Raw genomic sequence first — 17,751 nt, 5'->3', positions numbered from 1 at the left:
TCTCCTATAGTCTCTTCCCAGTACAGTCCTAGTGGTGGCCATGGAAATGCCATATAGTGGATGGCTGGAAACATGATATCCCAATGAGATCATGATGCTGCTGATGCTCACAATCATTTTTTGTGTTAAAAACAAGGGGTAGTGTTCCTATTTTGCTCAGCTCTTCATTTTTACCTCTGTGTTTTGGGTAGCATTCCAGACAGTCTCACAAGAAAAACCCAACATTTGGGTGTTCACATGAATGGTGCTGTCCCAGGTCACAGGCTGAGTGGGCACATGCACATGACCCAGAGGGATGGTTACATAAATGCAGCAACAAACTGCATTTGGAACAGTTGGGGTTTGAACTGAGTGGGCTTTAAGGTCCCTTCCAACCTGAGCCATTCTGTGATTCTATGATTTTCCCCAGTAAAAGCATTAGAAAATAGCAGTGGGATAATACATATTATCAAATAGGGATATTTGGATATTGCTTTGATGCATAAAATATCCTGGAACCAAGCTGAACTGTTGGCCATTTTATCATCCCCAGTAATCTAGGGCCACATTCAACATTTTATTCATTTAAAATTATTAATACAACAGTGAGGATGTAGAAGCATCCATCAGAATCAACTTATAGTAAATTCCAAATTATTATGTAAATAAAGGAACACAGACTCTCTTATTGCTATTGCTTAATGAGAAGACCCGGAACTGGATTTTAAACAAAATATTATTTATTCTTAGTAATTCCTACTCTGACCTTATGCCAAACTCCCCAGTGGGATTATCTTTACTACTGCAGAACTATAAAACATTCACAGTGAGATGCAATAATATTTTGACCCTGTGCAGTCTTTACTAAATCTTGTTTATGTATTTATATCGTGTTCCTCAACTGGGAGTGAGGAGAGAGAACCCTACGTTATTTGCTAGATATATTATCATAATAATGTAAGCTATCTTTATTTTTATAATATGTATAACAAAATAGAAGGATGCAAAATTAAAATCCCAGAATGGCTGAGGAGGGCAGGGCACTCTGTGTCCCTCTGGCCCATCCCCATTCCATCAGAGCCACCAGAGAAGGGTGCCCATGGTCGTGCTCAGGTGACTTATGAAAGTCCCCACGGCCTCTGGGCAACCTGTGCCCAGGTACAGGTCCACAAGGGTATTTGAGATCTTAAACCATGCTTCAGTGTCTTACTTTCTGCAGGAGGCAACTCTCACGGGTGTTAGTGGATTGCATGGCATGTGCCATCACAGAGGAAATGAGTCCTGTTCACTGAGAGCCTGACTCCAACTCACTAAATACTATGACAATATACGATGAGTGTTATAGAATCATGGAATCATAGAATCCTTACAGTTGAAAGGGACCTTTAAAGGTCATCTAGTCCAACTCCTCTGCAATGAACAGGAATATCCACAGCTAAATCAGGTTGCCCAGGGCCCGATCCAGTCTTGCCATGGAAGTCTCCATGGACATTTTATGTATTAAAAGGAACAGTGATTTAAAACAACGCTTTTATTTAAACCTTTATGATGGTTGCATGAGCATCATTTAACTTCCTGTATCAAATCCAGCCAAATCATTTCACACTTAGACACACTGGGGACCATACAACTTTAGTAAGTGGAGATGCACCTGTTTACAGCAGATCTACCTGTGAGGTAAGCACATAACTTGTGAGAACTAGTCAGAAAATTCTCAGATTCCTAAAAGCTGTTCAAGATTATTATGAGAAAACTGTGTTATAGACAGCTTCCATGCATTTCAAAAAGAGCTCGATGCAATAACTCCCAAAAAGAACTATTTCTCTGCCTACATCTGAACTGCATAATCAGTACTTCAAATCTGTGTGGAAAGTCCAAAATCCTCTTAACAAGCCACAACCTAAAGAGAAGGATGGTTTGCTTTGGGTATCTCATCTTCTGCAGGAAGAGCTGCATATGGATTACAGATCCTCCCCCCTGGTTTTTCACCAAAACTTTCCATAGGCCACTGTATAAATATTTCTAAGAAGCCACTTTCACTTAAATGTCAAGTTTACTGGAAATTTGCTGGCAACATCTTTGTGAGCTGGTCTGAAAAAACAAGCAATGTGATCTGCAGAGCTTTAAAGCAGCACACTTGTAAGCATGGAAGTTTGCTGACTGCTTTTCCTCTCCCTTAGTAGTGGTCAGCTCTGGCAGCAAAGTACTTTGAAAAACACACAGCCCGTGCATGGATGAGATCAAACACCAGCCCGACGATGCAGCCAGTGCACATCAGCCTCACAAGGAAGAAAGAAAAACAAACAGAACGGGAAGATGAGATTTGGTGACCCTTGCAAGCTGTGGCAATAGGGAGAAAGGGAGGAGGGCAGCAGAGCAACACTGCAGAGGCACCTGGGCATGCAGTGCTGCCTGGCACAACCTGTCAGTCGCAAGCCCTCCACTGGGATTTGGGCAGCCAGCCATGCAGATGTGAGCAGTGGCAGCCCTTGCCCTGCTGACACAGCTGTGTCAGGATGGTGCCCATCCACACTGACTCCAGCCGAGATTCGGTTATAGCACAGAAATCATAATAAAGGCAGGAAGCAGGTCAGCACTGCCATGCTTCTCCTAGGACAGGACGCCACTGTTTTCCAAACTACAGATGTTTTAACCTCATCCTGCAGGATGAGAGCAGCATGGGAATTATTGGAGCAGGGCTTTGCGTTGCTTTCTGTGAATAGGCTTAGAATCACAGAATCATGAAGAGTGGAAAGGCTTCTAAGATCATTCAATCCAACCAGCAGCCCATCCCCACCATGCTCACTAACCATGTCCCTCAGTGCCGCATCCATATGGTTCTTGAACACCTCCAGGGACAGTGACTCCACCACCTCCCTGGGCAGCCTACGCCACTGCTCACTGCTCTTTCAGAGAAGTGATATGAACTGTGCTGAGAAGCATTCACAAAACAGTAGATTAACCCTCATGATGGAAGCTGCAACCCCAGAGCTTCTCGCGTGCATTGCAGCACCTCCCTCTATTCTGTGCTGCTCTCAGCATTACACTTCAACACAGGCAGGAGAAAGATCCATGCTGACATCATTCAGCTTCACTAACTCTTGTGTCGACAACAGTGTGCCCACGAACGCTAAGAGGTTATAAATCTACTTTTAGGTGTGGATCTGTAAGCCAAAGGAGAGAAAAGTGACTGCAAAAACTCTTTGCTGCATATTTGTCCAAGCAAAAGCTGCAGGACCAGACCAGGATCTCAACTCCTCTCCAGCAGAACTGTCCTCAGAGCGTACGTGCAGTGGTGGAGCTGGTCCTACAATACATCTCTCCACAAAGCCTCCATCACTGGTGGAATTTGGAGCAGTTTCTTAATCCAATTTCCACTGTATTAAAAGCATCTGAAAACTATTAAAAAAAAAAAAAGACATAGGAGTAGAGTATTATAAAAACCCAAACAAACCTCAAACACACCCACCATGGAAACGTCTCCCATTCACAGCTTCACTGACTATTTTCTTTTAACTCACCACAAGTCTTCCCAGAAGAACAACTGAAAAGACATTAGAGATTGTTTATTTTTCTTTCTAAAAGAGTGTTTTAGAAATCTCCCAGGAGGGAGAAAAAGAAAATAAAGTGATTAAATTATAGTGCCACATCAGCACAACCAGTAAGCTCAAAATTAAGAGAACTACGGTGACGTAAATCCTGCTTTGACATAAGATGACTTCTGATTTCACTATCAGCTCTTCTGCTTCCTTTTGCAAAGAGACTTCCCCTCATTCTTTTCTAGACCACCTCAATCATCTGCTGGACAAATACGTGTTCTTGTAGCTCTTACGATTATTTTGTGGGGTTTTTATTAGGGCATCTGGTTTCATGCATGTGCAATTTCATTCTTTGCAATAAATGAGGAATTCTCTTTCCATTGGAAACATAATTAGAGACCCAACTGGTATTCAAACCAAGTGCAGCAGGAAGGGTTTGTTGTGGAGAACACAGCTCCATTTCTCTCTACTAAATCACAGAACTACACACGGTAACCTCTCGTATAGATGGCTGAGAACAAAAACAGCCCCACAGCCCTGCATTCCCCAAAGCCACTTGCCACAAATACAAGGTGATCAGGGACTCGGATGCAAAAACTGCAGCAAAAGGCCAGCTCTGAAGCTTACGGTTTTTACAGGCTGCTCTCTGTCACTGGTGGGTTTTCCTCCAGCTACCAAATTTCCCTGCTTTAGTGGGCTTGGTAGTGAGCCTAGGACTGAGATTTGCTTTTTACCTTGTGCTGACCTATTCCATGCCATGAGTAGAGCAGAAGGACAGGACACACCTCTGCCTTGCCCCTGCTGTCACTAGGAAAGATGCAGCAGGATGTGTGGTTTCCATATGGCACTGCAGAGCACTTTCCTATATCAGATCATCATAGAATCATTAAGGTTGGAAGAGACCACTAAGATCATCTAGTCCAACCATCAGCTCATTCCCACCATGCCCACTAACCCATGTCCCTAAAACTTGAGCTGTGAACACCACAAAAAACAAAGGGATCTTCCACTGAGTTGGTTTCATGTGCAGTTTTGGAATCTGCAGAAAGGCTGACCAGCGACAGAGGAAAATCCAGCAGGGGCTGAATTAAAGACCTCTGAAAAATAGTTTGTATACATTAATTCTGCTTAATGACCCAGATGGACACATCTGTTCCTCCTCTGCTTCCTCCAGTATTTTGGTTAGTCAGTCCCTCACATACACCTTAAAGCTTTCTTCTAATTTTAGTTAAACTAAACTACTTAAAAAGTACACCAATTTTAGAGTTTTTGGAAAGCTCTTTCAGATTCTTTGCAATAAGCAGAAGAACCAGATGTTGCTTTGTTTGCTTCTCTTCAGAAGTGAGCCATGCTGACTATTGTCCAGTACACTTAATAAAGAAACTTTGCTTAGTGCTGAAATACGCATGTGGTCACTTTTAAAATCTGTGAAAGAGGTTAAGCACGTAGTATCATCCATCAAGCAGAAAGCTGTGTTCCTAAGGAGACAAATAAGTTCTTTAAGGTCTTTTCCAACCTGAGCAATTCTATGATTCTATATTTCTATGATTCTATGGAGCAGTGATTTGATGGCCTGTTTTAGGAAAGTGTATATGTATATCCAGTGTCAGTGCTTGGGGTAACAAAATGACTTCTGAACTCTCAACTGGGGCTTTGGAGCAGGGTGAGAAGCAGAACCAAACTCACAGGTTTTTGGCTTTCCTGATCTTGGGAATAGCAAATCCAGTAACATACTTGGATTTCTAGATGGAACCGACAGGATATCTAAATGTTCACATGTCTGGGTTTTGTATATTTGAAGTCAAGCTGTTAGGTAGTCCAATACACTGACCCAAATTCACATTGGATGTATTTAAATGAAAATGATATATAAACACTGATATATAAACAAGCAGTGATATGCAGTCACTGCTGCGGAGAAGTGAATTTAGCTGTGCACAGATGCTATGCTGAAACTTCGCAGCGGGGGTTCAAATTACTCTGGCTTCAGGTTGTCCAAAATGTTAATTAAGGACAAAAGCTCTCTCACTCCAAACTCAAGTCCGACAGGCCAGACTTACAATGAAACCATCAGTTACACTGGGCATGATATGCCATATTTTCCATCTGAAGCAATTAACTTCTAGGGTTAAAAGAGGAAGGAAAAAAACATCCCTTTTTTTTTTTTTTTTTTTTTTTTTGTAATCAGATTCTTCTCCTCTATACAATAAACCAGAAAAGTATGTAGAAAATCTTCCAGTTACTGGTTATCCCTACATACACAGGTGCTCTGAAATCATGCCCTAGCCTCTTAACAAAATATACAAAGAGAGTGTTTTTCCTGCCTTTGGACACGACCGAGTAGGCTCCAATGACCTTACAAGTCTGGCAAGTAAAAGCTTATATGTCTGTTCTTGGGCAAATTCAGAATATAAAACTCAGTGGTATTTTCCATGTTCCTGGCCAAAACCATGCAAACACAAAAATACATTACATCAAGAAAATCGATTAGCATTTTCCAAAATTTTAAATGTTGTTTTGGAACATACGCAGCATGGCCCTATTAAGCATAGCTTAGATGTTAGGAGGAAATTCTTCACTCAGAGGGCAGTGAGGTACTGGCACAGCTGCCCAGAGGAGCTGTGATGCCCCATCCCCGGAGGCGCTCAATGCCAGGTTGGGTGGGGCCCTGGGCAGCTGAGCTGCTGGGTGATAGCCCTGCCCATGGCACAGGATGAGACTGGGTGGGCTTTGAGGTCCCCTATAAACTAAGCCATTCGCTGATTGTATGATATCCTGATGCCCTGATATCCTTAAAATGAAGCCTACCTGCCCTATGGCATTATGGAATGGCTACCAACACACTGAACATCTACAAAGAACCACTAATGCAAACCTCCCAACAAGCTGGGCTGAAAAGTGGATCCCTTGGGTCCCTTTGTCTTTCACAAAAATTCCAGCTGCCCCCATTAGAAGCTGCAACCCGGAAAACACATACAAACTTTATTAATGTGAGGCATCTGTCCCTCGCCCTGGCAGGGTGAATTTTCCAGATACATTCCTGACTGAGCCGAAGAGTGTTTGCAGAACACAAGCTCCCATTGCATAATGCACAGCCCCATCAGCTCCAGGCACTCACAGAGCCCTTTCCCGGTCATGTTCCCCCCCACCTACCTGTTACCAGACCCCTAAGCCACCCACATGACCCTGGCTGAAGCAGAATCAGTGGAAATGTCTGGGCTCTCCGCCTGTTCCGCTTAGTTTAGCCATATGCAGAAGATTAATTGAGACTGGATAAAATTTTATTCCAGCTTTCCTTTGGCTAAACTGTTGTGTTGCAGCACGGTAGAGTTTGGTTTCATTTCAGTTTAGTGAAGCAACATGCTGCCCCTTGTCAGTGTCTGCAATAGGCAAAAACAGCTTAAAACAGAATCGCAGAATCACAGAATTGCTTGGTTGGAAGGGTTACTTAAAGGTCATCTAGTCCAACTCGCCTGCAATGAACAAGGACACCTACAGCTACAGCAGATTGCTCAGAGCCCTGTCCAGCCTGACCTTGTGTGTCTCCAGGGATGGGACATCCACCACCTCTCTTGTTCTTGTGCTTCTTTAAGTTTAACGTAAAATACTTTTACCTTCTATCCAGTCTAAATCTCCTCTCTTTTAGTTTGAAACTGTTTCCCCTTGTCCTATCACAATAGACCCTGCTAAAAAGTCTGTCTCCTTCCTTCTTATAGCTCCCCTTCAGATACTGAAAGGCCGCTCTCACATATCCTCAGAACCTTCTGTTCTCCAGGCTTAACAGCCTCAGCACTCTCAGCCTGTCCTCATAAGAGAGGTGTTCCATCCCTTGCATCATTTTTGTGGCCCTCCACTGGACGTGCTTCAACAGTCCCATGTCTCTCCTGTACTGAGGACTCCATATCTGGACACAGTAGTTGAGGTGAGGCCTCACCAATGCAGAACAGAGTGGCAGGATCACCTCCCTCGCCCTGCTGGTCATGTTTCTTTTGATGCAGTCCAGGATACAGTTCGCTTTCTGTGAGGGCACATTGCTGGCCCATGTCCAGCTTGCCATCCACCTTTAACCCCGGATCCTTTTCAGCAGGGCTGTGCTCCATCCTAACATCCCCCAGCTTGTACTGATAGCAGGGGTTGCTACGACCCAGGTGCAAGACCTTGCACTTGGCTTTATTGAACCTCATAAGGTTCTCCTGGGCAAGAGCCAGTCTACATCTCTCTGAATGGCAAAATATTTTGTGATTCCTTATTTGCACTATCCCCTTTAGCTCTCACAGGCTTTTTTCCCTTAGCATATGTGTTTTCCCCACGCAGTCTGGATACTTGGAGTTGAAGACCTGTGGAGTGACTCAAAGTGACTGGGAACATGCAGCTCTTGCTCAATATGGCCATGTCTTCACACAGCATTTGTCTCTCCTTGCTACCACTGTTTGAAGGATGGGTGTCTTTATTGGCTACCTAAAAGCAAGCAAAATGCTTGCAAAACGCTGAACCCTAAATTTAGATTTCACAGGAATTCAATCCTCACAAATAAAATTTTCTCCCTGCAAATCATCATAAAATTGGCTGAGAACAAGTGTGTGATGCATTACTTTGGTGGCCTCACCAGTTCCAAGACGCTGGCTGTCAAGTGTGGGAGAGGGCAGAGACCATCAGGTCTGATTTGAGGAAAATCCCCCAAAAGAAAAGGAATCCTCTGCCTCACTGTGCACCAGTGTGCCTCTTCTAAAATGTCACTGCCAGTAATAAGCACAGCAACTTTCTGATGTGGGATAGCAGAAGCAGATAGAGAATAGCCAAGGATCATTCAGATGCACCTGAGCACTTGCCGCTTTATAGCATTACAGCAGGCGGTAAAAAGCAGCGTATGGCAGCTGCTGGCTGCAGAGGCAGAGCTCTGCTTTGGATAAAACTCAAGAAGGGTTCACCAGGGACATCAGTAATGCTACAACAGCAGCACTAGGAGAGCCCACTAGTCGGTATCTCCGAATATTTTATCTTCCTCTTCCTTCTTGGGATGGCTTCTTATCTGAAATTTTCACTTCTTCCACAGTTTTCCTGTGCTTCTTTCAATGGAAACAGCATCAAGCTGAAAACACAATTCTTAGTTTTGTTCTAATGCATTAATCTCTCTCTCTCTCTCTCTCTCTCTCTCTCTCTCTCTCTCACAGGTAATGGCTTGTGATGCAGAACAACCCAACATGCAGCCTAGGTGTTTTGGCAGCAACCTGATGCAAAGTGCTTCATTATTTGTCCAGCTAGTTTACAGGGAAACAAATACAAAATCCCCAGGTGTTGCTTACAGCACAACCAATATTTTTCATTCCATTTGTAAATACAACACTCTAGTCAGCCCACACACCTATTTTACAGCCCTAATGAAAAACAGAGGGCAGACTTCACACATAGCAGTGACCATGCCACCTTTCAGCACATCTCTGAAAGACAGAGATTGATCGAGAAGGTATGCTTCCAGGCATGCAGATGCAATGTAGAAAGAAACATGTCAAGAATTTTAATTGTACTTAGATTGAAAAAAAACCCACATAACAATAAAAAAATAGATTGCCTGCAGACCAGCACACAGCTGGAATGACTCTGGTCACCCATTCAACTGCTAAGAGGCCTCATATATGTATGCAGGCACAGCAGGAGAGGTTGGAGAGGGACAGCCCAAGCCCATCAACCCCAACAGCTCTGACATCTCTGGGCTATGCTGGCATGGAACACACAGCTCTGTCAGCTTCTTGGATTGCACTATTACTGTCTGATGCTGATGGATCAGTCAGGGTGCCTCAGCTATTTTCCATCTTTACCAGCATGGAAAGATCTGGCAGTTTTAAATTTTCAGCTGGGAGGTATCAGTGATAATCCAGAAGCTGCTGACAGAGTGAGGACAAAGCCAGAGGCATGCAGGCACCTTGACTCCAGCTCCTCACAGATGTTCCTTTTAATTTTTTTTTTTTATTAAGAGCTCAACTCCCTGACAATGGCCCTGGAACTCTGGATGCACCTGATAAAGAATAAAAAAACAAAGGAACTCCTGCATATACATGCAGACCCCAGTGTGTGCCCACAGGACCCCAGCCCCAGGACATGCTGTCCACACTGGGCTAACCTGGGTGCCCCCCTTTTGCCCCACTGGCCATTGTTACTGGAAGAGTGTCTCCAAGTGACATTTCTTGGCCTATAGTGAACAGGCATGCTGATGCTACCATGCAGTGTAGGTTTAATTACCCCAAGACACATGCAGATGGAATCTCCATCCAATAAATGCAGTGAGATTGCTGGCCTGGAAGCAACGTGCCAGACTTTCCTCTGGCTTTGTGAGCAACAGTGACTCCTGATTTACTACTGAGCCACACTATTGCATATCACAGGCACACATGTGAAAGAATGCCCAGAGAACTATGTGGCTTGTGGCACCTGAAATCCCTTGCTGGTCATTTACAAACCATAAAGAAAAGTTGATAAATTCCTTAAGATTAGATCTTTACTTATTTATTTTTCTTAGAGGCTTAAGGTTTGTGTGGATGTAGCTCACCATCAAGCTGATGCCAGGCATTTTTCCATGTGTGTATTATGGATGTGAACAATGGCCTGGGTTTATCCAGGGCTAAAGGCTGAAGTTAGGCTTTCTGTGCAGTGTTAATGAGTTAACACTATTCCTGAATTATCACAAAAATCCAAGCCACAAGTTTTAAGGATTACCATGATCACATTTAAATTGTTACTTGCAGGCAGGAAAGTGTATCATATTAAGCTCTTTCTGAAAGTCTATAAAATATCAAAGTTTTCGTATTTTTTTTTCTCTGTAAACTATTCATAAGGCTTTTATTGTTAAACTCCTGAAATTCTCCACTCGTATTCTACCAAAGATATAAATATACACCTGTATATACAGACACCACCTGATATATAGCTTCTCTCTGCCTAAAATATTCAAAACAATATAAAGTGAGAAACAGTTATTACATGGATCAAGTTCAGTGCCCCTCAGCAACTCATCAGCAAAATATTGTCATATTTTCCAAGAATACTTTGAAACCAGAGGCATTTTTCCCAACTCTTTCTAGTGTAGCAGATTTTATTATTGTCTCGCAAGATTTGTCCATTTCTGGTCTAGAAATACCTAGAATTAATTCTTAGAACTGGAATGATGCTCAGGAAGTAAATTACTGTTGCTGCATGGAATGTACATCATGACTCAGTCGTGTCTAGCATCACCATGGGAGGTGAAAGATCTCAGCTTATGGTCTGGAGGACAGGGGACAAGGTGGGCCCTACTATGGAGGACAAACTGATAGCCTCCAACACTGGCTATGTTTCTTAACAGCAAAGAAAGGGTCCTTATCTCACACAAACTGTTTAGTCTTCTGCTTATCTGCAGTGTACTGGCCCTGTCTTTTTACTCCTTGTGAGGTTTCTAATTGTCAGCAGGGCTTTCAACTCTATTCTTGGAAGCCTGCTTTCTGAAAGATTAAAATTGGGCTTCACATCAGTTCAAAGACCACTCCCTTTTTCCCCCCCCACTTATTTCATGTTGTGGTATAGCTTCAAACTATTCACTGAATAACTTTGCATTGAAATTTGGACACTAATTTTTTTAGTGCAGGTTTAAAGTTCTAAAGCATTAACAAAAAGAATCTGAATTTGCAATTGTCTATGTATCGATTGCCTTGGAATGCCACAAGTTGAGCAAATCAGACCTGCTACCTCAAGAGTCCATTAGCTTCCTTTAATTCCTTTGCCTTCTTTGATGTCCAGAGCCAGAGAAGAAAGTCAAAAACCTCATCCTAATATCTACCAGGCTGCTCATCCTCAAGAAGAGAAGGCTCCGAGAGATCTGACAGTGGCTTTAAAGTATCTAAAAAGGGAGCTATAAGAACAAAAGGGACAGACTCTTCAGCAGGGTCTGTTGTGGTAAGACAAGGGGAAATGGTTTCAAACTAAAAGAGGGGAGACTTAGACTGGATAGAATGAAAAAATATTTCATGTTAAATGTAATGAGGCACTGGAACTGGCTGTCCAGAGACGTGGTAGATACTCCATCTCTGTAGACACTGAAGGTCAGGCTGAACAGGGCTCTGAGCACCTGATTTAGCTGTAGGTGTCCCTGTTAATTGCAGGATAGCTGGAGTAGATGGCCTTTAAGGGTCCCTTCCAACTCAAATTATTCTATTGCTTTATGATTCTATGATTTGAGCTCTCAAGCCTGAGATTTAGCATCTCAAGAACCCTATAATCCTGAAAAGCATGTTTTGCCCTCTCCTCATTCCTTCTTTCCCAAAGAGGGAGTAGGGGATACACAAACCAAAAGCATTGCCTGAGGAAAGGGCACTGATGACAAGCTGGTAGAGGAAAATTACAGATGGGCACAACTTGTTATCTGGAGCAGATCACTTGAAAGCAGCCTGGCAGTGACTTATGAAGTAACAGCAATAAGAAACATCCTTCATTATGTTCTCACCACCACAACCCAGAACGACAGGCACCTGAGACACTGGACAGTGCCCTTCTGGCAGCACATCTGGAGCACCCAATGAGAAGAAGCAAACAGCACCAGGCAGCTGGAAAGAGCATCTTCCTTGGCCTCCCTGACTCCCTGCGGTGAATTTGTCCTGCACTCAAAAGTAAACACATGCTGGTGTGGACTTTGCCGTCTGCATCCGTGATGAATATTTTTAAATGTTACTGCGATACGCTCAGTGTGTTTGAATTAATATAACCAGTTAGAGTCTGGTGGACTAAAAAGTAGCACAGTACACTCCCTGAAATTAGTGTATCTGAGAAGGGGGAAGATAAATGTTCAGGAAAATGGGGAGCAGTGCATCTGGCAGGATGGTGACTGCTCAATCTTCTTTTCAAATACTTCTTTCCCAAAATGAGAATTGCCTGATAGTGCCTTCCACCCTTCAGCACATCTCTTGCTTTCTTGAAGTAAATGACAGGGTCCAGCAACAAGACAGCTAATAATAAACTCCCCAGCTGAACTCTAGGAAAGCAGTTGAGGTCAAGGATTGTGAGCCAAGTGCTGACCAACATGTGTTCCCAGCTGCCAGCAGTGATTCATTGCAAAACCTGTTCTTTATGAAGCAGTTGTGGTTTAGCCATCTCCCTCTTGGAGCACATTTTGCTCCAAACAAGGCTTACTCTTTCCAAAATATGGAGCCGAGGGCGCCTGAGTCATGGTCCTTCTACCCTGTCTCATGTTAACAGAGCACACAGGAACTACTCTGGTCACAAAATATTCACACAGCTGTTCATACAGAATGGCTTCTGAACCAACCAATCAACTGCTGCTGTTATTACTGCCTGCTTCAGCAGCTATATGCAAAAAGTGCTGATTTCCACAGCACCAGCCTTCAGAAAGAATATGCCTCCTTCCAAAATGCACTTTTATCAAAGGCTTCTATAGCAAAGGTTGTCTCTTGCCTTGGGCTTCTCCAATCATACTATCATAGAACAATAGAATCATAGAATCAGGGAGGTGGGAAAAGACCTCCAACCTCATCAAGCCTGTCAATCTGACCTACCGAGTCCCATCACTAAATCACATCCCTTATTGCCATATGTAAAAATCTCACAGTGACATGAAAGGAATACTTCATTCTTTGTCTTTACTACCAATAATAATAGTAAGCTGATTTTCTGCTTTATCTTTATATCCTTAATAGTATATTTCATTATCCAAATGCTCACAATTTAACCTGCTACTATTAGAGAGGACGCAAGGCCAAGAAGGAACACAAGTTGGGACAACAAGCATAACATTTCCTATGGGTCCTGAACTACTTGGCTGTATTTTTGCACCTCTAGTGCTTCACTGGAATACCAATCTGACCGGTCAGTGGATCTAGGTTTTTAAAAGATGCACATCACCTTCCTGAATGGAGCAGCCAACGCTTCTAAAGATTGCAACGTTGCTCAGAGGCTGCCTGGAGACGCTGCGATCACTGTAGAACTGGGAACACATTAAGGCAGTCTTTCTGAAGAAGGGAAAACAGCTCTGTAGGTTGGTTGTGCCCTCCGGGAACCTCCACAACTGTTGACATCCTTTTCCTGCCCCTGCCACTCTGCTTACCTTCTCTTCTCCTTCACCCTGACAAACACAACGCAAGTACAAGCACTCTTGGAAACATGCAGAAACATACAGTTAAAATTTCTTCCCAGTTCTTGAGAGTTTTGTTGTTGTTGTTTTGGTTTCTTTTTGCTATTCCAGGGCCCAGTCCAGAGGAAAAAAAACAAAAAGCAGAAAAAAAAAAACTATGTGCAGCCTTATGGCAGGACTTTCTAAGCCACAGATGCTGGCTCTGTGGTTGGCTGACCTACCCAAAATAAAGCTCAACAGCAGGGAGCAGTGCAGCAGTTCAGGGGATGGAAGAGGTCATGCGAATGTGATCCTAACTCTCAGCCTTGGTGTACGCCTACTGCCACAAGCGTGCCTCCTCTTGTTTCTTTTGGGGTGAATTATTGACATTTTTCTTTTTTCTTTTTTTTTTTTTTTTTTTTTTTTCCAATTCAGCCTGCTTTTCCTTGTTGAAAATGACTCTTGTTCCAGCCTTGAGGGCTGCTGACTCCATTCAGAGATGCACAGCACTACTTCCTTCACATGACAACACCATTTTCAATGAACCACCATCAAAAAAAGATGAGAGAGTGACCAATATCATTTTAAGATTTTATCTCTTTGGAATTCTTAGCTTAAGGTGTGGTTTATAAAAGGTTACATTGCAATGTATTAATTAAAACCTTTGGGTTCATTCAAGAGAAAATAGAAGAGCTTCCCTATATATACACAAGCACAAGAACACGCTCAAGTCTCAAACACTGTGCAGGAGAGTTTAACCATGTTTTGAAGCTATCACCACATCCCAAATCAGGAGAAGATAAAGCTGTGGTAAGGGATTTTGATCACCAGGACTGCTTCAGAACACAATCATCCCATAAGCTTTTGCTCCTTTTTTTTTTTTTTTTTTTTTAAGAGATAAACTCACAGAATTGTTCCTGGCTCAGCCGTTCTGACATTGCAAAGCATGAAGGAGGTCCCATATGACCACAACTGACCATATTGTGCATAATTTAAGGTCTACGAAGAGCACAGCAGGGGCAGCAAAAGTTTCAGGGGCATGTACTTTTCTGTACATGCACATCTGGCACACCCATGAAGTGTGAGCTTGGTTTTCATAACACTGCTTCATGCAAGGATCCAGTAATAAAGCTGATAACTTCTCATCACACCTGCTGCTGGCCAGACATTAGACTGAATACGTTGATGGGACTGTTCCTACATGTTTTAATGCTGCCAGGCCAGTAAAGGAGGCTTTAATAGCAGCTGCTTCTCTTAAGCTAAGCGCTGCAGAACAGAGCGGTGAAAGACCTGCTGCCACTTACCAAACCTCTTGTAGCCAAAGGACTGCACCTCCTCCTCTTCTGCAAAATCGTCTGGAGACAGAAAGAAAGACAGAGCACCAGGTTACTACCACCACTGGAAAAATACAGGAAGAACTTGTTACAGGTGCTTTAGCTTTACCCGAAGATCTATAAACAGTGGGACAGAGAACTGACAAATACAAACAAATGACAAAAAAATATTTCAGCTCTTTCGTTCTCATCTTCAGTCGGCAAGCAGCAAAATGCTATTAATCACATATTTATTTTGTCAGAAGCTTAATTTCTTTCTACTTCCTTCCAGCAGCAATTACTCAAAGGAAAAGGCTGGCATCAGCAGAAAAAAATGCACTCACTACTTTTTTTTTTCCCCAGTCTCTTGCTACCAGCCCACCCTTCCTTCTGCTGAGACAGGACAAGGCGAGAGCTGTGCCTGCTGCCGGAACCAGGCTTTACCCAGACTGGCTCCCAGGAAGAGCAGTACAGCCCCACTGCCCAACTCCTGCTTCCTGATTTCTAGAAGGAAACAGAGGAGATCCATTTCCTCTTCTGCACATGCCATTTCATGCACTGGGGAAGACTCCAGGGCTCTTTTAAATCAGCACCTAGAGCATCATTTCCCAAGAGCTGCAAGCCTACCATATAGAAAACACCAGCATCTGACAGCAGCCCCTACCAAAATATGCCTGCTCTTGAGCTTTTATTTGCACTGCAGTAGTAGTAGAGGCAAGACAAATCTGCATCACATTGAACACAGCTGCTGTATCCTGTGGAGCTTCATCTTGCTGAGCCTTCACACTACACTTGCTGCATTGGGTGCCAAGAAAGACACCTCACTTGCGAATGCCTCATCAAGATCCTATGTCAACACAAGGATGGAAAGAAACAGAAGCACAGAGGCCAACCAAGGAATTCACCAGAATGGAACATTTAATGAGCTGCAGTGAAAAAGCAGGTTCCAAACAGATAAGTATGCATGATGGGAGTGAGTCTGGGCTTGTGTAGCTCTTTGGTGTTGTATAATATATATATATATAATATAATTTATATTGGAGTAATGAGAGAAAGTCACTCACCCTGACCTGGGCTCGCTAGATGAAGTCTAATGGATCGGATCTCCAGAGAAATCCTTCCCCACTGGCAGTCAGCTCTTAAATGGGTCTAGGAGAGGTGGAGCCAGGCTCCACCCCTTCCTACAGCACAGGTGATTTGCCTTCACCTGTGCTCCCGTGGCTGACTCATTGCTCGCCTCAGGTGATCAATCAGAGGTTCAGGCCGTGATTCAGCAGCCCCATACAGGTGTCCACAGCCTTATTGTGCATGAACAAGCTGCTGGCATCGTGAGACTGGGCTGGTGCTGCAGCTGACATGGGACACAGCATGGCTGTTGGAGGATGGACTCAAAAGTGAAGGAAACATATGGCCCTCATCCAGGGTCAGCAAAGTCTAAAACAAAACACTCAAAACTCATACTCTTCACCAGATATTACTCATTTTGCTTACTGCCAGAGGTGCTCCTGTCTATCTTTACCCTCGTTTCAGCTGTGCATTTAAGAAATGCAAGAACCAGTGGGCACTCCTCAGACACATCCTGATTTTGAAGGCAGCAACTACCCTCTAAGAAAGAACACCTCACCATTGTACCAGATGTTATCTGAAGACAATGTCACCTGACAAAACACAACAAATTCTAATAAACCAAATGACCACAAGGAATCAACTGCCAAGCCTCTCATCCCAGCAGTAAATTAATCTGGAAAAGCCTTCCCCTCTTGCACAAAAGATAAAAGCTGCACAGAAAAGTTATCAGTGCCAGAGCCCTCAGCTTCCTGCCTTCTCTTGCTAACACAATCGCCTCCTGTTTCTTGGGAGCGTAACCTGCCTTGCTGATCCATATCTGCCTTGTGCAGCCAGGCCGTGCTGAAGTCCTGTGGCCTAATCCTGCACCACATCTCCAACGTCCATGTACCTCCACCCCAGGGCCCCACTTATGCCAAGGGCTGTGCCTTCCCACTGTCTCAGGCCCTCACATCCCTTCACTGCTGCTGCCAGCAGTGGAGAGCCCTCCACCTCTGAAAGGCATTTCACAGAATCACAGAAGGGTTGGAAGGGACCTCAAGGATCATGAATCTCCAACCCCCCACCACAGGCAGGGCCACCAACCTCCACATTTAATACTAGACCAGGCCAAAGGCCTTCCTCTATTCTCATCAGTGACTGAAGGGAGAAATAAGCCATTTGGTTTTTCACATGTAGGCCAACTGCGTTGACTTCTAGCAAGACATTTGTCATCCTGCTGTTTCTCTGGACTCGTATATATGTATATATACAAGGATGTGTGTGTATATATATACACATATACTTCTTAATATTTTCAACGTTACATGGTTGCTAGGGATAATTTTTTTCCAAATCTCATTTTGAAGAGCAGTAGTGGCATTTGAAATGAAGTGGGGATGGGCTAGGCCAGTTTTGTCAGCAAATGGGCTGGCCTCCTGTTTCTAAAATCTAAACATCAGATAAGATCTATTTTAATCCCAGGGGCTGGTCTAGCAGCAGGCAACAAAGTAGTTCAGGGGAAGTCTGTTAGAATTATTTAACAGTCTAAGCTCAGAGGTTTTTCAGTCACAACCACCATTATGACCTTTGCCCAAATTTTATATTGCAAATGCAATGTTTACATATTTCGAATGCAATAGAAATAATCTTGAATAGTATTAACTGCAGTGTAACAAGCTTAAGGGAAATAAAGATGGGAGGCGGATCTGAATAAAATGAGATCAGACTAAATTTTCAGAAATGAGCAGCGCTGCATCCCTTGGAAAAAAAGAGACTATGAGGT

At 43.5% G+C, this 17,751-nt stretch overlaps 1 protein-coding gene across 1 annotated transcript in view; it reads right to left on the bottom strand.

Moving 5' to 3' along the window:
- COLEC12 (collectin subfamily member 12) overlaps positions 1-17,751 on the bottom strand; it is a 91,239-nt gene that overhangs the window by 64,464 nt on the left and 9,024 nt on the right. Inside the window, exon 2 of the mRNA XM_085220849.1 lies at positions 14,913-14,963. Coding sequence (XP_085076975.1) covers positions 14,913-14,963 — 51 coding nt within the window. The remainder of the gene's footprint in view (positions 1-14,912; positions 14,964-17,751) is intronic.

The sequence above is a fragment of the Meleagris gallopavo genome, chromosome 3, assembly GCF_905368555.1.
Source record: "Meleagris gallopavo chromosome 3, MGAL_WU_HG_1.1, whole genome shotgun sequence".
Lineage (NCBI taxonomy): Eukaryota > Metazoa > Chordata > Aves > Galliformes > Phasianidae > Meleagris > Meleagris gallopavo.
This window is presented reverse-complemented; position numbering and strand designations above follow the sequence as displayed.